This window comes from Trichoderma harzianum (assembly GCF_003025095.1).
Source record: "Trichoderma harzianum CBS 226.95 unplaced genomic scaffold M431scaffold_12, whole genome shotgun sequence".
Taxonomy (NCBI): domain Eukaryota; kingdom Fungi; phylum Ascomycota; class Sordariomycetes; order Hypocreales; family Hypocreaceae; genus Trichoderma; species Trichoderma harzianum.
In genome coordinates this window covers 312,971-338,888 of record NW_020209260.1, presented here as the reverse complement: position 1 = coordinate 338,888, position 25,918 = coordinate 312,971, and the positions used below count along the sequence as shown (strand labels likewise).

General features: G+C 51.0%; 9 protein-coding genes and 1 non-coding gene across 10 annotated transcripts; 3 read left to right on the top strand and 7 right to left on the bottom strand.

The window, feature by feature from the left end:
- Positions 1-326: 326 nt before the first annotated feature.
- M431DRAFT_485006 (hypothetical protein) lies at positions 327-2,285 on the top strand (the record flags this gene model as incomplete). Its single annotated transcript, XM_024916242.1, has 4 exons — positions 327-341; positions 412-1,248; positions 1,315-1,841; positions 1,907-2,285. The coding sequence occupies 4 exons, from the start codon at positions 327-329 to the stop codon at positions 2,283-2,285; spliced, it is 1,758 nt and encodes a 585-aa protein (XP_024770801.1).
- Positions 2,286-2,956: 671 nt separating this feature from the next.
- M431DRAFT_t152 lies at positions 2,957-3,035 on the bottom strand. Its single transcript has one exon. It is a non-coding gene; the product is annotated as a tRNA-Arg (tRNA).
- Positions 3,036-3,161: 126 nt separating this feature from the next.
- On the bottom strand, positions 3,162-6,835 carry M431DRAFT_533421 (hypothetical protein; the record flags this gene model as incomplete). The annotated part of the gene is made up of 5 exons (XM_024920886.1): positions 3,162-4,723; positions 4,777-5,073; positions 5,127-5,813; positions 5,863-6,659; positions 6,711-6,835. The coding sequence occupies 5 exons, from the start codon at positions 6,833-6,835 to the stop codon at positions 3,162-3,164; spliced, it is 3,468 nt and encodes a 1,155-aa protein (XP_024770800.1).
- A 1,063-nt stretch (positions 6,836-7,898) lies between these two features.
- Positions 7,899-9,584, top strand: M431DRAFT_511245 (hypothetical protein). Its single transcript, XM_024919616.1, has one exon. The coding sequence runs from the start codon at positions 8,141-8,143 to the stop codon at positions 9,188-9,190; it is 1,050 nt and encodes a 349-aa protein (XP_024770799.1). The 5' UTR covers positions 7,899-8,140; the 3' UTR covers positions 9,191-9,584.
- Positions 9,585-9,892: 308 nt separating this feature from the next.
- Positions 9,893-11,880, top strand: M431DRAFT_122560 (hypothetical protein). Its single transcript, XM_024912161.1, has 2 exons — positions 9,893-10,746; positions 10,821-11,880. The coding sequence occupies exons 1-2, from the start codon at positions 10,056-10,058 to the stop codon at positions 11,735-11,737; spliced, it is 1,608 nt and encodes a 535-aa protein (XP_024770798.1). The 5' UTR covers positions 9,893-10,055; the 3' UTR covers positions 11,738-11,880.
- Positions 11,881-12,311: 431 nt separating this feature from the next.
- Positions 12,312-13,439, bottom strand: M431DRAFT_93666 (hypothetical protein; the record flags this gene model as incomplete). The annotated part of the gene is made up of 1 exon (XM_024924496.1): positions 12,312-13,439. One exon carries the CDS (start codon positions 13,437-13,439, stop codon positions 12,312-12,314), a length of 1,128 nt encoding a protein of 375 aa, XP_024770797.1.
- A 1,423-nt stretch (positions 13,440-14,862) lies between these two features.
- On the bottom strand, positions 14,863-17,209 carry M431DRAFT_235107 (hypothetical protein). The gene is made up of 3 exons (XM_024913669.1): positions 16,648-17,209; positions 16,289-16,594; positions 14,863-16,218 (listed from the first exon to the last, which is right to left on the bottom strand). The coding sequence occupies exons 1-3, from the start codon at positions 16,898-16,900 to the stop codon at positions 15,248-15,250; spliced, it is 1,530 nt and encodes a 509-aa protein (XP_024770796.1). The 5' UTR covers positions 16,901-17,209; the 3' UTR covers positions 14,863-15,247.
- Positions 17,210-19,322: 2,113 nt separating this feature from the next.
- On the bottom strand, positions 19,323-21,351 carry M431DRAFT_511242 (hypothetical protein). Its single transcript, XM_024919615.1, has one exon. The coding sequence runs from the start codon at positions 20,883-20,885 to the stop codon at positions 19,683-19,685; it is 1,203 nt and encodes a 400-aa protein (XP_024770795.1). The 5' UTR covers positions 20,886-21,351; the 3' UTR covers positions 19,323-19,682.
- An 822-nt stretch (positions 21,352-22,173) lies between these two features.
- Positions 22,174-23,063, bottom strand: M431DRAFT_235060 (hypothetical protein). The gene has a single exon (XM_024913668.1). The coding sequence runs from the start codon at positions 22,810-22,812 to the stop codon at positions 22,330-22,332; it is 483 nt and encodes a 160-aa protein (XP_024770794.1). The 5' UTR covers positions 22,813-23,063; the 3' UTR covers positions 22,174-22,329.
- A 252-nt stretch (positions 23,064-23,315) lies between these two features.
- On the bottom strand, positions 23,316-25,553 carry M431DRAFT_93840 (hypothetical protein; the record flags this gene model as incomplete). The annotated part of the gene is made up of 2 exons (XM_024924521.1): positions 23,316-23,423; positions 23,511-25,553. The coding sequence occupies 2 exons, from the start codon at positions 25,551-25,553 to the stop codon at positions 23,316-23,318; spliced, it is 2,151 nt and encodes a 716-aa protein (XP_024770793.1).
- Between the last annotated feature and the right edge of the window lie 365 nt (positions 25,554-25,918).

Here is a 25,918-nt window from a genome sequence, read left to right as displayed (position 1 = left end):
TATCGAGTTGTGGAATTATGGCCTTATCATCGAAAAGTCGACACCTGCAACGAACCAGATATTCGGCAACAGACCAGAGCTTCAGCGTCCTCCCCTAAAGATTCCGAATTGCTGTATTGCTGTACGAATAGCCGCTTGTTACTTGCTGGCGTGTGCGCGCGGCGGCGGCGAATTGCTGAGGTGGCATCTGATCTGATATCCGAATCCCGACTGTGAACACCTCCACGATGCTCGTTTGCATGAAGATGCGATACTAAGCAGATCTTTGCTGCGCGGCGCATCCCCGAGACCCGATCCTACTGTTTGATACCCAGCCTGCAGTCAAGATGACGCGACGTATTGTATGTTGCTGGCCCGTTCTACTTGCGCAGGAGACTTGAGCATTGAATACTGACAAGCTGCTTCCATCAGGTTCGCACGCTCACGCAGCTGGGCGCCGTAGCATTCATCACCACAATCATCATCTTCTTCCTCGATCGCAACTACAGAGTCCTCCCCAATGCTCTCCACAACTACATGCCCTCCCACCATCCCGGCCTGGTAGTCACCGACATTACCATTGCGACCTGCTCCAGCCTTAAGCCCTTTTCCTCCTGCGAACTGAATCCCAACGAGTGGCACCGCATCGAAAAGGAACTATACCTGGGCAAGACGTGGACATCGAGCGCATACCTCCACGTCCGTCGCAAGCACGAAGAGGAGTTGACGGCTGAAGATGAGGTTGTCGTCGGCGTCTCTGTCGGTTCGCTGAATCCCGGGGACGTCTCCGACGGGAACGAGCACTGGGAACCGCGGCCGGGTGGCATATGGCTGAAGCGCTCTAGAAATAAAAAGTCTAGCGACTCGGATGCTGCTGTGACGGATGTCGATGTCATCTTTGGCGACGACGCAACTGAGGCGCGCAACGGATGGGGCATTGTCGGAAGACCTTTGCATCTTGGCACTGGCGGGAATCTCCTCAGCGCACATCTGACTGTGCGGAGGGGACCTCCCCATGAGGTGAAGAAGCCGAAGCCTAGAATTCCCGATAATGGACGATTTAAAATCATGCAAGTGGGAGACTTGCACCTCAGCACCGGCGTTGGAGAGTGTCGAGATGCTGTCCCGGATGGCTACAAGGGGGGCAAATGCGAGGCTGACCCCAGGACCCTCGATTTCCTTACCAAGATGCTTGACGAAGAGAAGCCGGACTTGGTCATCTTGAGTGGCGACCAGGTTAATGGGGATACAGCCCCTGATGCACCTTCGGTATGTTGCCCTGCTTAAGTTAACTGTGAATTTGTCATGATATATGATACTGACGTTAGATCGCAGGCCATATATAAATACGCCTCTCTCCTAATTGAGCGCAAAATACCATATGCCGCCATCTTCGGCAACCATGACGACGAAAAGTCCATGTCGCGCGAAGCCCAAATGGCCCTGATGGAGACGCTGCCATACTCCCTATCTCGAGCCGGGCCCGTAGACGTCGACGGCGTCGGCAACTACTACATCGAAGTCCTGGCCCGTGGCCACAACGACCACTCCGCCTTGACCATCTATCTCCTCGACACTCACTCTTACTCCCCGGATGAGCGTCACTACCCCGGCTATGACTGGGTGAAGCCGAACCAGATTGACTGGTTCAAGAAAACGAGCGCAAGTCTTAAAAAGAACCATGATGGATACACACATCGACACATGGACATTGCCTTTATTCACATTCCCCTTACCGAGTATGCGGATTGGGATAAGCCCCGTGTGGGAGAATGGAAAGAAGGCGTCACTGCACCCGTCTTTAACACTGGATTCCACGATGCTCTCATTGCCGAGGGCGTCGTCATGGTCAGCGCCGGACAGTAAGTTAAACTACATAAACTCTTATACTGGCTCCCTTGTTTTTACTAACGCCATATCTCCCTAGTGACCACGTCAACGACTACTGCTCCCTCTCCTCCCACGGCGACGAGACCAAATCCTTCCTCCCCGGCTGGGAGGAGAAACTGCCCCTCCTGTCGGAGAAGAAGCCCGACGACGTCCAAAAGGTGCCCGCCATGTGGATGTGCTACTCCGGCGGCATCGGCTTCGGCGGGTACGCAGGGTACGACGGGTACGTCCGCCGCCTGCGCCTCTTCGAGGTCGACACCGAGGAGGCCCGCATCACGACGTGGAAGAGGGTCGAGTACGGCGATACCCAGTCGCGTATTGATCAGCAGGTTCTTGTGGAGGCTGGGAAGGCGTATTTTGCGCCGCCGCCGCCGCCGCCTGCTGAGGAGCAGCAGCAGCAGCAACAGCAACAGTGAAGAGTATGAGAGTGCGGCTGATTATATATTATGTTATCGTGGGGATGTAAGGGGATTACTGGAAAGTGAAGTGACTACTACTTAGTAACTCTGTCACTCGTTGGGTATGATGAGTATTATTATCATTGTTTTGGCAGCTATGCAAATGAAGAGATTCTGAATCTTATTGGATGGATGCGAAATTTTTTATACGAATGGCGCTGGAGAGTTGGGACCGGGTCAGGATGGACATGACTGGAAAACATTTATATACACACACACCAGATATATCCACATATTGTCTCTCTACACAATTATTACTACCAATGAATACAACTCCAACTGGCTGTATGTGTGAATGACTGAACGAATGAATGTATTTACTCATGGGAAAGAAAAGCTTCTTAATTCATAGCTCGTTTGTTGTACCGAAAACACCACTGAAACCTAACGACGAAATGACACTGTAAACCACCACATGAAGAGCAAACCTTGTTCCCGAACCTTACCATCCCGCTACACGAACACCACGCGGCCTCATCGTAAATAATAAAACTCAAAACTCCTCGCTCAACCCATGGTTAAAAATTATAACTAGCAGCCAACTAAGCCCGAACAAACAAAAGCATAAAAAAAGAGAAAAGCTAATAAGAGCAGCTAGCGTACAAAGCTGCAAAAGGGGACCAAAAAATTGACCGAGACAGGGGTCGAACCTGCAACCTCCTGATATACTAATCGTAGTCAGACGCTCTGCCATTGAGCCACACGGCCTGTTTCTTGTTATTGATTTCAATTCCCGAAATCTCAATTATAGCCGGCACAACGAGTCAACAACGTCCCCATTTCAAAACTCAGAGCCTTGGAGACAAAGAGTTTATGTCGTCGAAGAGTGGAGGCTTATAATGTGCCTCTCCTTCTCATCTCTCTCAAAAGGCCCATCAAGGCCAAGACTTTTTCATCTCGGCAGTCGTCGAAAAATGGCTCACTCTCATACATCTCTCGCAACTTGGATCCCGTCTCAAGGGCCTCTCCCTCACGGTACAATTCAGTCGCCGACTTTTTTATAGCAAGCACATCGAGGTAGAGCTTTTCCGCCTCGGCAAACGCCCGACGACGGGAAGCATCCCGAAGCACGGCTTCTTCCTTGGATCTGTTTGAGTGACCTGCCTGAGTGATGGTATTCATCGATTGGAGTGTTAAACGGCGTCGGGCTCGCGAACGAAGAGCTCGTGGCGGGGTATCTGTTCCGGACGAGATAATCGAACCCGTCTCGTCTTCCTCTCCCAATGCGTGGGCTCGCCAGCGAGAACTTAATGCTAGGTCCTCCATCGTAGCTGTATAAAGAGGGTGAGCTCTGCCCAGTGAAGCGGCCATGATATCCAGGGCTTTTTGATACTTTGTCTTGGCATCTTCGTAACGACAACGCATATCATCAATAACGGCCAGCTTCTGCATCGCGTAAGCTGTGCTAGGATGCTCGGCTCCAAGGGTCCTGGTTTTGATCTCAAGCGACTTTTTGTAGAGCGCCTCGGCTTCGTCTATCGCGTTGCTCTCCTTGGATACATGGGCAAGCTCATCGAGAGCTTCAACGGTGATGGGGTGGCTCTGTCCAAACATGCTTTGGTAGGAGATGTATACTCGACGATATAACGCTTGCGCCTCCTCCATCTTCCCCAGCTGTTCCAGCGTAGAGGCGAGCTTTTGCACCGTGCTCACAGTCGCCGCATCTGTTGGACCAAGCTCTGCCTCTTGCCTATGCTCGATAATTCCATATTGGTCCTCGACATAATCAAAATTCCCCAAGGCAGCAGCGGCGGATACTTTTGCCAGGGCAACACGGAAGCCTAGAGCGTTGTCAATCGACGCCAAGTCAATATTCGTCAAGACTTCTGCGCTCTTTTCGTGCTGTCCTGCTTGTTGAAGCAGCGATGCAAGAGATAGGGAGGTTTCGATCCTCTCCTTAGCGTCTATATTCGATTTTTGTCGTAGCGAAAGTTCAAAGCAACCAATAGCTTGGTCTATCGCACCTTGTGTCATGCATACATTTCCCAATACCTGCCATGCGACGTCATCCTCATCGTGTTCTAGAATCCCAGACCAATCGTCATAACAAGTCTTTGCGTGGGGAGCCATGATTCTTCCAAAGTCGTGGATTTCCGGCAGACTCGATGAAGCTGTCTCCTTTTCCCGAATGCCATCTACGCAGATGTTGCAGGCCAGCCATGCGTTTTCCTTTTGTTCTCCATCTTTGAGTGTTGCCCGCACATACTCACGGGCCGCAGGGTCTAGTCTAAAAGTCTCAAACGATGTTGTTGAAGAATTTGTGTCTTGCGATGCTGAGGGTGAGCTGGGCGATGAAGTTGCTGACGGTGGTGGTGAATCAGAAGAAGCGGTCTGTATGAAGTTTTGATCAAAAAGGTATTGCAAAACGTCATCAAGTCGGTTTGCATCTTGAAATGCTGTTTATCAATTAGAAATGAGTTCGTGGTGGGATATACTTGGGAGAACGCACCTCTAATTTCCGCAAAAGCATCCGTAAAGCGTGCAGGCGTGTGCTTTGGCTCTTTGGGCCGACTGAACAAGGCAACAGGAATGACTGTGTATGAAAGCATTGCGCTAACACGAAGTACTGTTCTTGTGACGGAAGACTGGTCCAGCGTGGAACCTAGTATCCTAAGCGGCATATTGGAATCGAGCTCCTTCTGGTATTGGGAGATTTCGAGTCCCTTCTTGCTGATAGTAGAGGCAGCAATGGCTATGCTCTGAGGGTGACATTTGAGCTGCCGCACTAATCTATATGCCGCCTCGCCTATATGGAATCGTTAGCTGACTTGATGATATGAAAGAAAGAGTTCAAAATACCTTCTGAGTCGGCCCCCAAAGTCTCGACCCCTGCCGCAGAACGAAGCAGTTGCACTGCTTCTTCATCTATCATGGGCCCGATACGCAATTTCTTTCCCCATATACAGTTGCTACTATCCCTTGAAGTCTGGATAATCTTACCAGTGAGCGTGAGGGGAATAAAGTCGGATATATCGAATGATGATTCAACATTGTCGAAAATGAGGAGCCATCGGTCATTTTCAGGTCTCATCAACCAGTCTTTGACGGCTCCGACAACAGCCTTGACTCTTAACGGATCTAATTGTTGAATGCTCTTCACTTTGAGCATCTCTTCGACTCCTGTGAGTCCTAGTTCGTTTTCAACTCGAGTTCGATCAGTGTTCTTGGAGTAGTACTGGACTACGTTATTGGCAAACTCCAGGTAGCTCGCAACGACTGTCTCCCGACTTTCGGCCCAGATCCAGAAGACAAACGAAAGCTCGTTCTTGTTGACCTCGGCGTAGTCTCTAGCAAGAGTAGTCTTGCCAACGCCAGCATCTCCCCATAGGCCGGCGATACTGATATTCAGGGCTTGTCGATCTGGGGATGGTTTGAAGCTCGCCTCGACGAGTTCAAGTAGACTATTTCTGTGTATTATGACGCCCGGGTCACCGGGCAGCCTATATGGAATATCGAAGCCTTCAGACAGGTACTCCAGGTGTTGATCTAGATCCACATTAGTATTATCGACTTGAAAGTGAAACTGCGCGCTCACCTGTCACATGGTCAAATGCTTTTCGCTTCGTCTCCAACAGCCCCGAATCTTTGGCTTTATGTATCATTTCGCGGAACTTTTCTACAAACGCCTTGTAGTTTGCATCGCGACCCTCAAATTGAACCAAGCCCGAATGAGTAGCGGACAAGCCGATTTGCACACCATCTGAGCCAGACATGGAATGCCGCTGTTCGACGACAAACCCATGCTCTGACCGCTTCGTCTCATGAAAGGAAAGCTGCGGCAGGGTCGCTGTGATTGCTTTAAACGCCTCCATCTGACTTTCCAACCATTCAATATCATGCGCCTGCATGGACTGTCCGCGAGTAGAACTTGGATGGTCATCAAACCCTGAAGTCGTCCTTCGAATGACATGTGCAAGTGGTGTTGGCGATAGTGGCCTCCCAGGAGACAAGGTCCCCAAAAATGCAACTCCACAAGTTGACAGCTCAATGTCTTTGAGCTCTGCATCTATAGCCTCGCTGGAGATGATGAGAGCGCGTTTGACGATCCACCCTCCTAAACTATGCGCAATGAAGAATAGTGGTCGTTCGTTTGTCCCATCACGACAGCGTTGGCTCCCTAGCTCTTTAACCAGGTCCAAGGCCCTGCCATAGAGCACATTGCGTACGAGATACCGGTAGTTGGCTCCATCAGAAATATAGCCATACGTCATGATCCTGGCGTTGGGGATATCCTTTGCGAGAAGGTCCTCCAACCAGGATTTGGACTTGCCGCCTTCCAGCGAGATCCATGCTTTGAAGCCTTGTCCCCCAAGGCCATGAACGGCCACGATGCTGCATTCACTCAGTTAGCTAAAATATCAGAGCATGGGTGTCTGAACATACTCTATTTCTGCATCTTCGGGGTCCTGCACAACCTGCAAACCGCTTCCCTCTGAGCTTCCTTGTCGTGTAAAGGCGCCCCGTACGCGGTGGAACAAGCCCTTGAACGACGACTCTCGCGAGTCCATTTAGTCAAATATTGGGCGTCGAGAATATTGTGGTATGGTTGATCTTTTCACTGGGCATTTCACAATTGATGGATTATAATGCGCAAATGTGAAGCTCACGAGATGCAAAGACAAGATGATGGAAGTGTCAAGTTTGGGAGTGGCACAAAGGAGCTGAAAGGGAGAGATGACGGCCTGACAAGAACGAAGGAAGAAGTGTGGCTGGTGCACAATGAATACAGAAGGTGATTCCCTGTATGAGCTTATGGTTATAGTGGCTGAGGGTGCTAAAAGTCAGCATGTGCCTCCGTGTTTCTTACACAATTTACAGTTCTACTTCTGAATCATAGGTACCAAGCCAACATACAGTACCATCCAAGTTAATGCCAGCCCTAAAGTTCATGGCCTGCCATCGCCAGGCAGACTCTGGGATGAACTGGTTGGGTTGCTATTTTGCTGCTTTGGCTCATGGGACCAAGTGGCGCGAGACTCCATGCCGGCCATAGCCATCCCGTGTTAGTCAACATACGAGTACCGAAGCCTTTGCAGGCGAGAGTTGGCCGGTGGTGGCGATGAAAAACCAACTGTAAATTAGAGAGTTTGCTGGAAATGAAAAGGAATAGCCTAGAATGAAGCTTGTCCGATGAGGCGGCATGTACCTGGCGGAATCAGAGTTATACCTTTTCTAAGCGCTTAAAGAGAACCAGGTATTGACCTTTGGGTCAAGGTACATACCTCTGCTACCTTTGCTGCTCCTACTATTGGGATTCGCCTAATATATTCATTGTCCAATACCAATAAAATGCCCGCTCATCAGGCACGAGCACGCTTCCTCCCCGGCCCTTGAATAGCCGCTGCCTCGTTCTAGAGCCTCGATGACTGGCATCAATCTATATGTGGCGCAGCGAGCGCACACCGAATCACAAGGCGATGTTAGGCCTTGTGGCGCAGCCTAAACTTAGCAAAGTGGCGGCCTCTTCTCAGGAACAACGACGTCACATGCCACATTTCAAGGCCATCAACCATATATGACTGATGCGGCGAAGTCTTTCTGAAGAGAACTTCGGCGATTGCAATAAACATAGTCTAATTAGAAATAATGTTTTGAACTGTAATATTCGAATAACTATTTATTATTCACCGCCAGCTCGAGATTCACCGACTTCTTTTACACCAATTACTTGCATTACTAGCTCTGCTGGAGAAAGTAAACAAAGTAGCACAGCTGAAATAGCCCTAGCAGATCTCACTGCCGCTATTGCTTCTACCTGCCTATATCCATTGGCTTTAATACTCCAGTCTCCTGCTTCTCTTTTTCCTCCTACAATGTCTACGGCTGTCGTTATAAGCCCGCAGCCTCACAGCAGCCACCTGCCTTCAGTCTTTTCACATACACATCTTCACATCGGCAGCAACAGCAACAGCAACAGCAGCTGTAACACTACCGACAGCAACAACAACACCAAACTTGACGCAGACACGATGCCGCACGCTCACGAGACGAAGCCTCTCTGGCTCATCCAGCCACGCCTCGACGCCGGCGTCTATCGCGACAAGCTGATCGGCAGCGTCGTCAAATACCCAGACCTTCCCACCGAACGCCACATCCCCTACCGAACGGGCGCAAAGCTGCCCCGAGATATTGTCCCAGATCTCGACCCCAAGCCCATCCAGGTGCGCAACGTCAAGTTCTGGACCCGTCGCATCAAAGATGCCGGCGTCTCGGCGTCGCTCAATGAGATTCTCGAGGCGTTTGTGGACCGGGCCAAGGAGGACAACAGCGAGAAGATGGCCACGGTAGCGAGGATATGGCACATGGACTCGCCCGGCGAGAAGTTCAAGGAGCTTCTCAAGAACAAGGAATATTTCGAAGAGCTATTCGAGTTGCTGCGGAGTAACCACGACCAGGGTTACTTTATCACCGACATCGTCACCCTGACAAATATGGAAATTAATGATTCAACCAGTCACTCGTCAGGTGTCGGCGCCGAAGTCAAGGTACCCATTCCGGAGCCTACCTTAAATGTCAACATCGGTGCTGGAGGTCGTTTCCAAGTCCTCAGAGAAAAGGGCTACTCGGCATACTACGAGGAAGAGACCATTGTCTTCCTCGGCTATCGACTGGTGCGGCTTGAGAAGGTCGAGGGCACCAGAGCGAAGCTCGGACGCCTGTTTCTTGGCTCCAAGGCCGGCTTTACAGTGCGTGATGGATTCGACTATTGGCCAGAATTGGTAGAAAGGGCTGTGGAAGGAAATGCAGAACCATTCCTGTCAGCGGAAACGCCGAAGGAAGAGAAGAAGGAGCTTGGAGAGGAAGAGATTGAATTTGAAGCGATCGTTGACGAACTCGGGTTTGACTTTGAGGTGGTGGGATAAACTGCATCTTAATGTTGTTTGCATGGCATTGGCGTTACGGGGCTCGTGATTGCATTTACATATAGCAGATCTACTATATCTGCTTGAGAAACCTGGTCCATTAGAGAGGCCGGGTCTTGAGTGCTAGATTATGATGATGAAACAATTGGGTGGTTTGGTCTTTTATTTGAATGCCTTTACAAATACTGGAACTGCATAGAGCTCGATGGTTGCTGGGAAGACGCTATTTGTAATTCAGCACACCTCTTCGATGGTCACATGGATTTGATCCTAGGTAGATGATAGCCACAGACATTGCATGGTACTTCTTTTCATGTCACCCAGTGACGCCAATTAATGTCCGTATATCAAGTTAATTATCTACATTCCGCCAAGCGGATAAGCGTCCGATGTTGGAGAGATCAGATGAAGTGAGACCCATCCAGACCCATTTCCCACGTTTTCATGATCCCACTCTGTCGGGTCACGTCACACTTTTGTTCACTCTTTGCAGTCCTCGGATCGGGTGAAATGGATGCATGCTGTATCGAGTTCAGCCGCACACTCATTCACTTCACAACCCCTCCCTTGTGCCTTTATCTGTTGGTTCACCCCTGTCATTCTCTTCTGCATAGCCCCCATCCAATTGGTTTGTCACATCCAGTTAATCAAAACGAAGCAATAAATGATTTCAGCTCCTGCATGCTCATGTTCATATTCCTTGGGGTCGCGTATTTAGCGCCCGTGTAGCTAAATCGAGCCATCCATCATGCAGCCAATTCAACGCAGCGCTTATAAGGCTGCCATGTCTGCTTTTCGAGGCTGCATTTCATGGCATTCTAACCATTTCCCTGTCGTTACATAGCCGTCACTTTGAACCAGTACAATGGGGTTGACCTTTTACGAAATCGACCCCAGCGGGGATACGCTTCTCATCCTCCAGAATGCAAATGCGCCATTTGCGGTTCTTCCATCATCAGGAGCACAAGCAAAACAGAAAGCAGCTGACTCAACTCCAGATGATAAAACAGCAGGCAAGGCGCCGGATGCAGACAGCAAGCCGAAGGAGCAAGGCAGCAAGCCAAAGGATGCAGACAGCAAACCGACAGTACAAATGCGCCTCTCGTCAAAGCATCTCACATTAGCATCCAAGTATTTCCAGAAAATGACGGCCAATAATTGGAAGGAATCCAAGGAGGCCACGCCTGACGTTGGCTATTCGTATGTTATCAACGCAAATGACTGGGACGAAAAGGCGCTGCTGCTTTTGATGAACATCATCCACGGGCGGACCTCAAAGGTTCCGCGATATATTGACCTCGAGTTGCTTGCCAAGGTGGCCGTTCTGGTCGACTACTACCAATGTCATGAAGCTGTCGCCTTCTACTCACAGACGTGGCTAAGCTCCATATTCATCGTTATTCCGAGGAAGGGCGAAAGAGACTACATGCTCAGGCTCGTCGTATGCTTGGTGTTTTCAGAAGTATTCAACTTTCAGCTATTAACAAAGACGATTATATGGGGGGCCACCGGGCCCATCGATTCGCTTGGCCTACCAATTCAGCAAAAAATCATAGGTATTAAAAAAAGTTCCAAAAAATTTCATGATGCTACGACATCGTAGTCGACATTAGCTGACCTTTGGTTCTAGACGCGCTCAACAAGTCACGGGAGGATGCCATTGAGACCGTTGTAGCTGAATTTTTTGAAGTGAGGCGGCGCTTGTGCGAGGATCAAGCGCACTCGTTCGAATGCTCCTCCATACACTTGGGCGCTCTCCTCAAGGCCATGTCCAAGATGGGCGTCATGGATCATACCTTAGTCAGCCCATGGCCTGGCCACAGCCTGTTGACCCTTGAACAGGCCATTCGCGACATCAAGGAACCAACCTGGAAAAGTAACTGCCCGGAGAGTTCTACGCCTCCAAAGGAATCTACAGAGGAATCTACAAAGACGACTACAAAGTCCAGCAATGATTCTGATGGCGCCCCTTCCACAAATACCAAGACTCCTCCCGCTCCAGCCGCCACCGCTCCAAGATCTGGTTTCCCTGCTACTTCATCTGGGGGTCTGTTTGGAAGTGGTACTTCCGCCCCGACCGGGGGATTTGGAACAAATGCTTCATTGGGAGGTCTATTTGGCAACAATGCCAATACCGTTCCGACTGGAGGTCTGTTTGGCAGTGGTAATACCGCTCCGACTGGAGGTCCAGGTTTCCAATTTGGCAAAAAGGCCAATGCTGCTCCGACTGGGGGCGGCCTCTTTGGCAATGGCACTCCCGCGCCAACTGGGGGTCTATTTGGCAATGGCACTACCGCTCCGTCAGGGGGATTTGGCACAAACGCTTCGTCGGGAGGTCTCTTTGGTTCAACTGTTCCATCGGGGAGTCTCTTTGGCAAACCTACTCCATCAGGAGGTCTCTTTGGTAAACCCGCCTCCGATCCCGAAGACAAAACTAAACCGCCTCCCCCCCGCTGCAGTCTTGCTGCTAAAACCAGCCCAATCATTGAGGAGCTATTTAAAACAGTCAATGGTCTACAGCTTGGTGACTATGTCAAAAAGGAGTGAAGTATGGCTCGACATGTTGGTGGTTTGCTGGGCATGGAAGGTAAAACCATTGCTTCTCCGGAGTAATAATGTCTTTAATAATATATATGTTAAAGGACTGCATGTAATAAACTCTAGCAGACAAAGAAAGATTTCAGGGTTGATCTTCAATACCAACCCATTACCTGTTCTAAATCCATTCGTAACCCTCTTCTCCCTCAATATCAGCATTTTGCCATCCACCAACATAGTCCATAACGGCGATAACATCGTACAAATCTGCCGTTTGGCGAGAAATGCCATCCCCGCCCAGGCGAGTGTCAGATATCATACGCATCAGATACGATCGTGTCATCTCAGGAGACGGAGCGCCACTCAACTCCTCTTCAAACGGAATCGTCCTGTGCAAACGGAAATACTCCCTCCATTGGCGAGACAACTCCCACACCTCATCACGATTGTGCCAGATGCCCCCGGAGGTATTGGCGTTGATGATTTTCTGAATCAGCTCTCTCGTTTTGGAAATGAATTGCTCACGGTCCCTTGCGATACACGTGTCGACAGAATCTCTGCTCAGATATCCCACTAAATCACTCTACATCGACATTGGCATCAGTTCAGTTTCCACTTCTACAACATGTAGCACACATACCGTGGGTGGGACAGTCAGATAACAGCGCATTCCTCCTGGTCTTCCGGAAGCAGCTTCTCCGGGTTTAGTCCCCGCCATAGAAGCAAAATCTTCTTTGCTCGGTTGTACAGCTGCAATTTGTACGGATGGCATTAGAGAGAGAAGATCTTTTGCGTATGCAGCTGCGGTCATTGCTGCGTATCCCTGCCACTGCTTGTTCTTATGAGTATCTGAGTAATCGCATATGCCTCGGATAACCAAACATGGGAAAAGGTTCATCAACCCTGCCGCTTCCATTTCGAAACATAGCACATTTTTTTCTGCAGCAAGCTTGTCCCTGATCTGAGCATCTTTCATTACCCGCTTTGCTGATGCGATCACTCCGTAATGAATAGCAGGATCATCCTCGTAGTCATTATCCCGGGGCTCTCTCCTGATGGTACGTGATGGGTCAACTCCACAAAGCTCTAAGCAGGGGTTTTCACTATCTGTAGGATGAATAATTGCAGATCGATACAATATATCGCTGCTGAGAGGTGGTCGCTGGTATTTTTCCCGAAGTCGAGGAGTTTGTTCTATAATTTTCTCGATGGTCCTTTTAATATCATGACCCGAGCTCTCATAGTTTGCCATGAGGGCGCTTACGGCCGAACGTAGGAGAAAGGGAGGCGGGTCGAGAAACCGTGTGATCTGGAATGCCTGATTCTGGATTGTTTTCCCAAAGTCATATTGCAGCACACCACCTCTTCCATCAAGAGGATAGCTCACCACAACGTCGCCCAGCCGAATGTCATGGTTCTTGCTGGGCGCACCACCGGCAATGCCAACCATCAAGCCGATTCTGATATTGGGAAACTTGTTTAGCATAGTCACAGCAACGACTGCTGCAGCTGCTGTTCCATGCTCCCCATCGGGTAAAACAGTCATAACAACGTTGTGGGATGCAATTTGACCTAGCGTATAGTTGTTATAATCTCCTTGGGAAACATTCGTGACTGAGTCATATTTCTCATCAAGAAAACTTTGGGCGGCTGTCAATTCCGTGCTTATAGCGCAGATCCAGCCTACTGTAAACTCATCAGAGTGTACCATACCCGCAGAAACGACTCTCGGAAAGGACGGAAGATTGAAGCTCTTAACAGCACCTGTGGTATTGGACCTCTAGCTGTAGAACGAGTATGTCGTTGATATCAATAGAAGCAAAGGAAAATATACACTTTGGAGGAAGAACAATATTGCTAATAAAGACGTATGTTTCCTGTAGAAGTAAGGAAAGAATATACTCTTTGGAGGAAGAGAAAAGTATTGTAATAAAGACATATGCTACCAAATGAAAAGAGGGGGACTGGGCGGTTACTCGTATAACTTCAAGCCGCATACGAGTTACACCAGGTACATATCGACCATATACCGCTCAACTGTCGCCAGGTCAGAAGTGCTTGACAAAGATTGAATAGAGTCATGGAATTATTCATACGCTTTTTTTTTTGTGTGTGTGTGTGTGTGTGTGTGTGTGTGTGTGTGTGTGTCTGATTTATCTGGAATCTTGTAGGTAGCAGATGGCATACTCGCGGGAATTCTTCCCGAATGTCTCGGACAGCTCTTTGAGATTAACACTGCTGTCGGAAATACACAACTTCATCGAGAGTCAGGATACAGCATTTTAGGAGTCACTTGGCCAATGACTACTTTAATTCGAGGTAATTACTAATATATCGTCAGGCATGCCTCGCAACTACTAGTGACGGCTGAAGCTTGCCCCTGGAGCTTCAAGAAGTATCATCCTTGACACTTCAATGCTTCGAATAGAACATCTGTCTTTCAATTGACATAAATAATTATGCCAAGCAGCGATTATTTATGATTCAAAGTGATCAGAACTATCTAATCCTCCTCTTCATGGAACTGGAAAGGTGAGGAGTCGTGAAATATCGCTCCCATACAACTGATGCAGTTTCAATACTTGGGTTGGGTGGTCGCAGACAGTCGATCACAACTGTAATTCCATGCAAAGCAGTGGATTCAAGACCACACGCAACGGATCTTAGTCAATGGCACTAACATTAAAGCTTAAGGCCAACTTAGCTAGGATCAAGTTGGCTTCTACGGAGTAGATCAAACACTGCCGCATTCAATCAACGCCAATCCTCAAGAATGCAACCCACACGTCACAATTACCACGAACCACAAATCACATACACACACAAACCGGACAAAACAATGCCAAATTGAAGCCCTTTTTACTATTTAAACCAACTACTGTATCTACACTTCATGCCACCTGAAAGCACTAAAACAAGTCCTTCCAGTCTTCCGCCTCCTCCACCACAGTTTTAATCAAAAAAGAGAAAAAAAAAAAGGCGAAAACCAGCAAGTCAGAGGAACAAAAGAAAAATTCAAATAGTCGCAGTTTTTCGCCAGGGCCTTCAAGAGGTGGTATCATGTTTCATAGTTTCCTCCCATTTGGAAAAAGTATTTCCGTCCATAGCAGAAAGATATATATAAAAGGGCGGACCTGTTCTAAGGTGCGGAGAGAGGTTGAGGGCTGCTAACACATATAAAATAAACAATCAAGACAAAAAAAAAGCCCCAAACGATGTGTATCCGTCGTGACGGTAGATCCCAATGCTATTCAAACTCCAAGGCGCCCGTGCGAGATATGTAACAGTGTGCAAAAAGTGTGTATTTGTGAATGTGATGGCATGCGTGTGTGTATAGCAAGTGCCATTGTTGAGTAGCCTGGCTCCATATGTTCAGTTCAACCCTTGACTCCTTGCTTATGATGTAAATTGGTGAACCGGGTCGATTTGATGACTCTTCTGCAGGGTCTAGACGTTCGGTTTGTTTTCGTGAATTCGTTTGCCAAGTGGGTTGCGTAGGCTGTCTCTTAACAGACTATTTCAGCTAGATGAGGACCCGCTCTCCGAACTTTGGACCGAGGCTTCGGACTCAGAGCTATTGCTTCGTTCACGTCGAATTGGGCTCGCCCCCTGTTGTATCGCGTCGCTGTAACTCGGGACAGGATCTTGGGGCGGGGCGGGTTGGCCATGTCCTGCAGGCCGGATTGTTGCCGAAGATTCACCCCTGCTGCGAGTCACGACATGGATGAGAGGAGCGTTTTCATCCTCGCTGTCCGTGCTGTATCGGCGGTTGCGATTCTGGGTATAGGTTGGACTTGAATAATCGGGCGGCGGGTTGGTAGCGTCCTCGAGGTGGAGCTGAAGCGGGTTGCCGTCGAAATGCTGTTCGTGCGCAGGGTGTGTGCTGCTGCTAGCCTCACCACCTTCATCGGATGGCACGAGCTGGGCAAGCGAGATGTCGGTTGGACTCCTGACAGGACCGGGGCTGGTGGGAGGGAGAACCCTGAAATTTCCGCTGCGTGATCGTCCGTGCTGTACGTTGAGATCATTCTCGCCAACTCTAACGCTGTATGGCGTGCCGCTGACAGAGTGTCGATGAGCCCGGCCTTGCGCAGAGGTAAAGCCATCCTTGGTACCGGTTTCCAGAAGAATGCTGCCTTGCTCAGAGCCGTACGGGGGCGGGGGAGCCAGGCTGCCAGTGACAGGGGCCAGGCCCCATTTCTTGACATTTGCCTCGATGAAGACGAAACCAGACTGACCAAAGTTGACGTGAACTGTCGCGGGCCCGTTGGCTCCGATGGCCGGGAAGAAGTTTTGAGATTTTAAGCCATGAACCACTTCCTCGAGCTTCTTGCCGTTTCGTGTGAAGAAGATGACGCCCGTTCGCGGTCTGTAGCCAACACCGATAACATCACCAGTAACAATCTGGGGGCCATACGGGGTTCGGCTGAATGGTTGGTTGTAGTGTCGTGAGCCGTTTGAATGGTAGGCAACGGAGTACTTGTGGAAGCCTATCGTAGTTGTCAGTACACTCCGTGTCGCAAGGCAGCGCTATCATTGGAACAAAAGGGGAAAACTCACCAGGCAGTCTAAAGAGAGGGTATGGCTTGGTGGCCATACCAATAGCAACAAGCGTGTTCTCGGGCTTTTCGTAGACCTTGGCCTCCCAGTAGTAGACGTCGTTTTGCTTGGGCACGGGCAGGTTGCTCATGACGGTGCACTCGGAATCGAAAAACTCAATCTCGGTTCGGGCCTGGACGAAGCAATTTGCAATTTCCAGCTCGGGCTCAAACTCCCAGGCGGACACGCCCTTTTCCTGGATAGCAAGGTATTGTGAGAGCGAAATATCGGTTTGCGCAGACTCTGGGGGGTTCGCAGTGACGAATGCTACAATCCTACAGTCAGTATGTTGGCTACGGTGCGCGGATGGCTCGGTGTACCTTTGGCCCTCAGGTATTCCGTCCTGGACATGTCGTCCATGTTCTCCAAGGCCTCGGCCTCTTCCCTCGCAAACGCCTGTTCGTCATCGTATTCACCCGGTCGGCCGATGCGGTCGAGGATGATTCGACCGGAGCCAGCGCATCCCGAGGCCCAGAAGATGAAGATGACGAGGAAGATGAGGACGATGGAGCCAAAGGAAGACGCCAGGCCGATGATGACGCCCGTCAAGGCCGAAGATGGTGACGTCGCCATTGTGATGGAGTGCTTTTTAAATCAAGTGCCAGCCGAAGCGATGGAACAAAGCAAGAATCTAGCATTCGCTCGCAGCGAAACGAGGAAAAAAAGAGAGACTCCGAGGAGCCAAAGGACGAGACGGCGTCTCCGCCGCGACGGTCGCGGCGCTGCGAGTTGTCGACGGGCGTGTGGTGAGGAGGCTGCGGGGGATGATGCTGCTCCAAAGCCGGATCTGCAGTCGAGTGCGCAGGCGAGCGATTCCGCGGAATGTCGAGGTTTCGTAGACGCAGCAACCAAAAAGTCTCGAGTCGTCGCTCGTGCGATTCCAGCAAGGAAAGAAAGAAGAAAAAGAAAAAAGAAGTTCTCTCGATCGGACCGTTCCGGAGCAGCCGCTGCCAGAGGGCGAAAATAAAGTAGTGGAGGGTTGATGGAAAGATTGCGTTTGGGCGGACACGGACGGTGGTGCCTCGCCACAGAGGGAGAGAGAGGCGAACGACTCGGGAGATAACGCAGCCAGGCTGTACTGTAGCGGATTACTCGTGCTAGCGGGCAAGTGTACACACGACTGGAGGCTGCTGGTAGAGCCCAACAGCAGCTAGCAGGGACTAAAGCGGCAGCGAGCAGCGAGTGGCACAGCTAAACAGCCCAACTGGCGCTTGGCTCCCGCAGGGGCCCAGAACCCAGAACCGCTAAAGTGAGAACCCGTGAGGGAATTGAGGAGATGGATGACGATGTGGGAGAGACGGGCGTAGGTACGAAAGAAAGAGAAGGGGAAAAAAGGGACCAGAAACAAATGGAGGAGAATGCCGGAAAGGGGGAATTGTGTTTAGACAAAGGAGATTGCGTCAAGTAGAGATCCAAAAAGGAAGAAAAAAAAGAGAAGCACGACAAAAAGACAAAAAGAATGCTGAGGATTGGACGTTTGTCTTCCCTGGTACGATCCCCCAGGCTACAGGTAGAAGGACGAGACGAGAAGAGGATAGAACAGCAGAAATGTGTCCCAGCTGGGCAAAGGGCCACTGGAGGAGCTGAAGCTAGGCCGGGATCGAAGAGAAACGCAACGACGAGAGGCTGGGTTTGAAGAGGCAAATCTGTGGGGCCGCAGGTGCAGGTTGTGGAATCTGGAATGTCAGGTCATGGAGAAGAGCGGGCATTGTCTGGAGGGAGGTACTGGAGACCCGGGCGATGCATGTGCACGCAGCAGGGAGATACGAGATCTCTTCAATGCACCAGATAGTATTTTCTATAGATTTATAGTGGACACTTCTATCGGCTTAGCGGGGAAGCATAAGTCCCTTCCGTTGCGGCAGACCCCCGACGACTCAGTACTCGGTACTTTCTCCCGCGGTACCTTTAGCATTGGTGCTAGCGGCCTGTGTGACGCAATGCGGATGACAAGCAGGCAGCCTCGTGAGCAACAAAACAGCCGTGCATCAACTGGACACCATTCATTGTCGTCTCATACAAAAACTCATAAACCCTTATCTTCATCCTCATCCTGCATTGCCGCATCTGAAACCCCAAGCGCAACATCTCGCAATGCTCACACCAAAACACCCGCATCTCAATCCAAACCGACCTTCAAACCTATTGACCCCTTCGGACGACCCGGGCGCCTAATCCAAAGTCCACCTCACCTAAAAAAAAAAAAAAGACAAAACAACCCCTGTAGTTTCACCCTCACAGCCCGTGAGTTTCAAACCGCTTTTATGCTGTCTCGCCCTGTCAATGCACCTCCTGCTCCCCCAGAGGGGGTTCCACGGGTTGCTTATGCGTGCCATTTCTCGCTGCCGTGCCGTCTTTATTTTCAATCTTTCAGGGTTCTGTCCAGGATTGGACCTTTTCAATTGGGTCCGCGCTCCATGGAACATCCATTGATGCTATTCATAGCAATCATAGCCGCGTCTCCGTCAACAACATTACTAAACCGTGCAATGAAAAGACAAACCCAAATAAACTTTGAAAACAAATAAATAAATAAGCGCCACCTACCAAATTCTGTAAATAGCCAAACACGAAAAATGTAACCGCCGCCGCCCAACACGTCCATAAAAAAATCCAGACGCGACCTGAACGCAAGGGCGGGATCGGACGGACACCCTCTGTTCCTGTTCCTGTTCCTGAGCACCAAATCTCCGCGTACACGTAAGACTGGAGTTGTACTCGTAAACACTAGCACAATACGAATCCATCGGTTCAGGTACTAAGGTAGGTACCGACGATTATCAAAGCAAAATGTTACTGTAAGCCCGGCGTGAGAGCAAGAGTCATTGAAGCAAAGAGTGTTCATTCGACGCAATTCAATGAGGCATCCATTGTCAAAAGGAATTGAAGGGAACAAACCAACATCTAGCCGCACATCTCCCAAATGAGTCAAGGGAACAAATAACTACACATCTCAAAATGAGTCGAAGGGAACAAATTGCCAAAGGAATCAAGGGCTTAATATTGAAAAAATAATCAAATACCATTATACATGTATTCATACGGCAAAAGGCTATCGACTATCGCATACTTCATTCATGTCCCATTGCGTTACTCACTTTCTGCACCCAAACCCTCCCCTCATACCGTGCATCTCATCTCATCTCATCTTCATATCTACATGCCTGCATAACAAAAGAAAGAGAAACAAAAAAAAAAGACATTTAATACCGCCTCCATCCCAATCCCTCATCAAAAAACCCAAATATCCCGCGTGAAAACCCAGCAAAAGACCCAAAACGCTTTACAAAAAAGGAAAAAGCGAGTCAGCCCTTCAAGTAAATCTCATCCCGCCGTCATCAATCCCAGCCCCCCTTTAAACATCGGTATTCTCATCCGTATTTCCACGTCGGTATCCGCTCTTGCTGCGCCTCGCCCTGCGCTCCTCTCTCTCCCTCCGCCTCTGCTCCTTCAGCTCCGGCATGGGATGGTGGTAGCTCTTGGTGCCAACCTCGCTCTCCTCCTCAGGAATACTACTCTCACCAAGCGTCGTCGAATCGCCGGTACCACTACCCGAGAGCAGACTCTCGCTCAGCTGGCTGTTCGTCACCGCGCCCGCCGCTCTCTGGTATCCAAAGTCCCGCTGAGCAACCCTGTTGGCGGCCCGCAGTCTTCGGGCCTCGGCACGCTCCCGCTCCGCCTCCTTGCTCTCTCTCCGGTCCGCAGTCGAGTACACCTTTCGAATGCCTCCGCTCTTGGGCGTCGACTTGGGGGGAGCAGACGTCTTGGGAGGCTCCGAGGTAGGCGTGGGTTCCTGGTTCGCAAGCAGTTCTGACGTGGCTCCGACGGAAGACTCAGCCGCGTTCGTGGAACCTTCCCACTCCGAGCCTTCGGCCTCCTTGTTGATTCCACCAACGCGAGCCGCCTTTTCGTGACGGTAGCTGCGCAGAAGCTTCTTGGCCTCGCGCTCCGCCTTTTCATCCTGGACGCCCTCGAATGCAGTACCCTCAGTCGATTTGCCCTTCTCGCCGCGTCGCTTTCTGCGTTCAGCCTCGCGGGCCTCCTTCTTCTTCTTGCGCTTCTCGCGGGCGAAAATGTCACTCGCGCCCGCAGTAATGCCAGTCAAGTACGTGCTGTCCGTGATTGCGGTTCTCCGGTCATCATCGTCATGGTCGTCGTATCGCTTGTAAACGCTGCCGCCTCCCAGATCAGTCGACTCGGTGGCTCCCGAGAGAACCGTGCCGTTGGGTCCCCTGCGACGCAAAACCGTAGACTTGTAGTCGTCCCAATCGTTATCCTTGAAGACAATGCCGCCGTTCTTGGCATAGAAGAAGAACCAGATGCCAGTGGCGACAAAGGCAATGCCGATGAGCGCGAAGAGGAAGAAGAAGCCGACGTTGTTGATGTCGTGAGGGTCGAGAACGCCCTTGGATGGATCATTGGTTCGCTTGGCGAGTCGGGCAAAGACGCGGGCTCCCTGGAGGAGAGGCCCATCTGCCGGGAATTTGTCGGTGTCGATGACATTGACGGTCGCTGTGCCGGTAAGGCCTGTGCCGGCACTCACCACCGCCGGCGCCATGGTGATTGGAAAGTCCTTGGCCGAGTCGAGAGTGTTGGAATGCGGATTGTCTCTCCGGCGAGCACTCGTAGATACGCGAGCAGCTCAAGTTGAGCCTCGATAATATCGCTCTTATCCAGGCAAAAAAGGGGGATCCCGAATCAGTGCACAAAAGTGCAACTATATCCCACCGATTAAAAACCAGTAAACAACTAGAAACAATCGTCAACCCCCAGATTTGAGGTTGAAGAGTCGGGAAAAAACACTAGCGAAAACAAGAAGTGCAGATGGGCAGAATGGTGCGGCGGAAGAAGCTTACCGGGGGCGCGCGGTTTGTTCCTACAGAAACCGCAAAAAATACCGTGGCTGGGGGGGTTGGCAGCGCTAAGAACCAATCAAACTCGCTTTTTTTCGCTGATCGATGCATGCAATACGGCCTCTCACTAACATCGTAAGCGGCCGGTTTGATGTAAATTGTTTATTTTTAAAATGTCTATTACACCAATAATTGAAATTGTTTGGCACCCTTTACATCATCTCTCAGCTGTTTTACTTGATATGTACCTTTTGTGTGTTTCCTTACAAGTTCCAAATCGGGATGACGCACACGCAAGTAAATATCCTAACCCAGCAACGCCCCACCCCCATCGATCGATCCAATCACGCTCCACCTGCTGCTTCTCAGTGGAGGGCTTGTGGGACTCGAGATCTGAGCTGTAAAGTGTCACTGCAGTTTGCCTTACACAAGAGCATCAGAACACGCTAATCGTATTGATTACACAAGAAGCATCAGAACTAGCTCATCGTCGTATTGATACAGTACAGCAGGTTTTCTCACTGCTTTCTTGCTTGCTCGTTATTGTGCTCGTGCTTGTGCTCGTGCTACTTTGCAGACCAGCCTCAGCCTCGATGGAAACGTGCATCACAAAAGGATCGTACTGTGATCCACACTGACTACGTGGAGGCTTCTCAGCTCTTCCGCTTGATTCACCGCCTGCCTGGCTCCCTGCATAAACTTGTATGGAGTATTGCTTGATTCATGCCTTTGAATGTCACTGGTGGTGCAAACGCAATTCAGGTAGACGGCCGCCAGAGGCCATTTATTAGATATAGAAATGAAGACAAATACATGCTTCGATAACAAAAAATACATAGTCCATCGTTAAAGAAAAAGAAAAGAGAAAAAGACAAGAAAATCAACGCTTTTGGTTCGTCATCAGGTCGTGAAAGAATCGTCAAGCCAATCCCTCCAGCAGCGCATGCTATCCAAACACCCCCCCGCTTCGTAATCTAAACCACCATACATACCACATCGTCCTTCCCTGCAGCATCGTGTCTATCCATTGTATCACGTCCTCCTCGAGCCATGCGTGCATGCACCTCCCTCCTCGCATTATGCGTGCTAGCCCACAAGGGTAAGCCGTGAGGGGTATCAGAGTCCGGCTCCAGTGCACGTGGCCGCAAATCACAGCTCTCTCTCCCCCCAAGGAGGGAGGAAGCAGAAGAGGTTTTTGTCTCGGAGGGAAAAGGAGCCGGAGCACGGGGAGTAAATAGCATGCCAGTTGAGAATCAAAGAGCCCCTCGTGTACGGCAGAGGGAGTGAAGGGGGTGTGAACCCCCATTGCTCGTACATTCTATCGCTTTCGTAACATTGATGAGAAAATGAATAAATCAGACAGTTCGATAAAATCCTCCTCTTAACACAAAGAGCCGCTATAGTAGTAGACTGAAAAATTGCCAAACCCAAAAAGTAAAATAAAAGACATTGGCCACAAAGTGCCAGCTCCGAAAAAGGGTGTAGATGGGAAGGGAGACGGCTGTATTCGAGCGTCGTCAAATCCAGGCCCGAGAGAAGAATTAAACACAGCCCTCCTTGGAGATGGCGCCATCTCCCAAACGGCAAGGTTGGGGGAGTCAGACCAGCTTTCTCCCTGCCTGCCAAATCCATCCTCGATTATCTCACCGACACTTCTTTGCAGGCTGTGCGGCGCTCAAAGCAAAGCTGAGTATGCAAAAGGAAAATAAATGGAAAAAGATGAAGAATGAAATGAAATGAAACCCAATACACGTGTACCAAGATCCGCCTAGTAGAAAGCACACAATATCCTTCCCATCGCCAACTTTTCGGGGGTATCAGAAAGTTTTGCTGCCATGGAATGGCGGCAGGGTATATGAACCACCAAGCCAAGCGCTGGATGTGAGGGAGAAAAGAAGAGAAGAAGAAGAAACGTCGTAAATAATGGAAATGGAAACAGAAATGGAGAAACAGAGATGAGAAAAAAAAATCATTCAGTCGGTCTTCGAAAAAGAAGCAGAACCAGTGACCTCAACATCGTTTGTATGTCGTCAATATTGAGGAAAGACAAAAAAAAGCACTTTTCATCATGGCATAAGTCGTGAGTTTAGCTTCGTAAATTTTTGAGAATGGTTCTTCGTTTTTGGTCGTCAACATTAATAAAAGTTGGAGGCAGCAAGGGACGGGTCGTAGGGAGCATGTTCATAAGTGACGGGCTCATATGGCTCAAAAGCATCGTATGGGCCATGCTCATATGGGGCTTGCTCGTATGGGGCGTGCTCATATGGAACATGCTCATACGGGGCATGTTCGTACGGGGCGTGGATCGGAGCGTGGATCGGAGCGTGGACCGGAGCGTAGATGCGGCTGTGAACATCGGATTGGCTGGTTGCGCGAGGACGATGCGGCAGCGCCTTGCGGTCCATGCGAGAGCTGCGTGCATCGTCAAGCTGGTAGACGGTGCTTTCCTTGTCGCTGCCAGCGCGAGAAGCGCCGTGCATTCCTGAGCCAGGTCCGGCCCCGGCTCCTCGGTTGCCGCTAAAGGTGATCTCGCCTCCGTCGCACTCGATCTGGGCGCCGGGAAGCTTGACGACCGCTTGGCCGGAGACTTTGATGGTGAAGTCGTCATTGTTGTGGGCTGCCGAGGACTGCGTGGTAAGGCCAGTGGTATGGCTGCTTCGCTTGTAGTCGCTTTCGTCATGGCTGCCGCTGCTCCTGGTGGATCGGCTGCTGGCCAGCTCCCCGCGCTTAGATGCCTTGCGCAGAGTCTCAGCAGTCAAGGGCATTGGCGCACCTCCGCTCACATCCTCTTGATACCGCAGAGCATCAAAGTACCTGCCATCTTCTTCGAGGCTGACGCCGCCAGACTCCCCAGGGAGAGGTCCGTACATGGACGAGCGGCGGCCTCGGTTGCCAGCGGGAACAATGTCGTAGCCGTGTTGATCATAAGCGACGGAACTGCTGCGTCGAGGTCGGGCGAGGGCAGTACGGCGCTGGTTGGGAGAGACCTCTTGGTAGAGGTCCACCTCGCCGCCTAGGAAGTCATCCTCGTCAAAAGCTTGCTGGTCCACAAAGCCCACAGACCGGCGGTGCGATGGCGGCGGCCGTTGGTGGCCCTGTCGAGACAGCGGACGCTCTCGGAGCTGGTGGTCTCGCGTGTGCTCCCGTGGTGCCTCACGCAGTGGCTCGCGCATCTCACGCATCGGCTCACGCATCGGCTCGCGCATCGGCTCGCGGGCAGACGGAGGAGGCTTGTAGGCGGCCGAAGTTGGCCTGGCCGATTGAGTACGCTTGAGAGCAAACTCGGAAGGCGGCAACTTCTTGCGCTCCTCCAATGGCGGCGGCGCCTTCTTGGCACGCGAAGAACGGCGGGCAACCTTTTGATGCTGCTCTTCCTCGTAGTCGTCATACTTTTCATTAAAGTAGCCTATGGCCTCAGGTGGAGAGCCAAAGCCCATAGCAGAAGCAGGCCGGCCGCCACCATCGAACCGATGTCTGAGATGCTCTCCCGGAGGCGGCGGTCCCATTGGGCTGGGACCATCGAAGAAGGGAGGCGGGCCCATACCCATGGGAGACTGAGGCGGCGGCATGCCAGGGTGCATTGGGGGACCGCCAGGAAACATGTGAGGAGGCGGGAAGTTGCCCATGCCAAACGCCCCAGGAGGGGGAGGAAGGGGAGCATGAGGCCCAGGCCAGCCCATGTCCAGAGGGGGCCGTGGGGGCTGTCCGGCGTAGTAGCTTGCAGGACGAGATTTGGCACGAGGCCGGCCAGAGGCAGCGGGCTGCTGGAGCTGCTGAGCCTGCTGAACTCCATATGCGGCCGGGTCTTCGAACTGGCCTCTTCGGTAAGCACCTTGAGAGACGACGGGCTGAGAGGCGGCATGCTTGGGAGGGCCGGGTCGGGTCTTCTTAGGGCCCCTGGGGTCTCTCAGGTCTCTGGGATCTCTTGCGTCTCTGGGGTCTCTATCCTTGGGCTGAGGTCGGGGCGGCCTTCTGTGGTCGTCGTCGTCTTCCCTAGGTCTCCTCTCGCGTCTCTGGCGATCATCTCGAGCAAAGGCTCTGTTGTCGCGAGGGGGACGAGAATCCTGAGGGGGGCGACGGTGGTCTCGGTCCTTGTGGTGTAGTGGGCGTCTATGCTCGACGGGAACGGGCCTTGTCCTGTCCCTGGTGGGTGCGGGCGTGCTGTCAGAGTCGGAGAGGCTGCTGCTGCTCGAGGCCGTCTCATCATCGGAGTCGGACTCTGGCATTCTGGGCTTGCCGGTGTTGGATCGCTCACGCTCAGGACTCCTGGCGGCTGCTGATCTGGCGTATCGGCGAGTGCTCTCCACGCCGATGGTGCTGCCAATGTCCTCGTCAACGTCCTCCACGTAGCCTACCATGTTGTCTGTAGGCATTGTGTACGAGTAAAATGTGTGAATGCCCCGAGAGGAGCAGTTAAATGGTGAAAGTTAAGTTGTAAAGAAGTAAAAGAAGCCGCACTAAGGCGGGGGGATTCGAGTTCGTTCGAGTCGCTGTTGCGTGAGAAGCTGTAAGCATCCAAAGTCGGGCGTCTAGGCAGCGACTAGCTCAGTGGGCAATCAGGCGGTGGGCGAGAGACAGTCGGATCGATTAGCGCCAGGCGTGAATGAATTCGAAGAGCTGTCTGTAAGGCGTGAGAAGAGCAGTGAGTGTGAATGAGACGAGATGAGATGAGACGCAACCCCTCATTCACAGCGATGGGCCAGGATAATAAAGGATCAACGAAACCCGGCAACAGAAA

What these genes read in the sequence shown, in the direction of transcription:
- M431DRAFT_511245 (XM_024919616.1), top strand. Translation starts at nt 8,141, where the DNA reads ATGTCTACGGCTGTCGTTATAAGCCCGCAGCCTCACAGCAGCCACCTG.
- M431DRAFT_122560 (XM_024912161.1), top strand. Translation starts at nt 10,056, where the DNA reads ATGGGGTTGACCTTTTACGAAATCGACCCCAGCGGGGATACGCTTCTC. An exon ending in AATTCAGCAAAAAATCATAG is followed by an intron (nt 10,747 to 10,820) that starts GTATTAAAAAAA and finishes CTTTGGTTCTAG; the next exon opens with ACGCGCTCAACAAGTCACGG.
- M431DRAFT_235107 (XM_024913669.1), bottom strand. Translation starts at nt 16,900, where the DNA reads ATGGCGACGTCACCATCTTCGGCCTTGACGGGCGTCATCATCGGCCTG. An exon ending in GGAATACCTGAGGGCCAAAG is followed by an intron (nt 16,595 to 16,647) that starts GTACACCGAGCC and finishes GTAGGATTGTAG; the next exon opens with CATTCGTCACTGCGAACCCC. An exon ending in CCCTCTCTTTAGACTGCCTG is followed by an intron (nt 16,219 to 16,288) that starts GTGAGTTTTCCC and finishes CAACTACGATAG; the next exon opens with GCTTCCACAAGTACTCCGTT.
- M431DRAFT_511242 (XM_024919615.1), bottom strand. Translation starts at nt 20,885, where the DNA reads ATGGCGCCGGCGGTGGTGAGTGCCGGCACAGGCCTTACCGGCACAGCG.
- M431DRAFT_235060 (XM_024913668.1), bottom strand. Translation starts at nt 22,812, where the DNA reads ATGGATTTGGCAGGCAGGGAGAAAGCTGGTCTGACTCCCCCAACCTTG.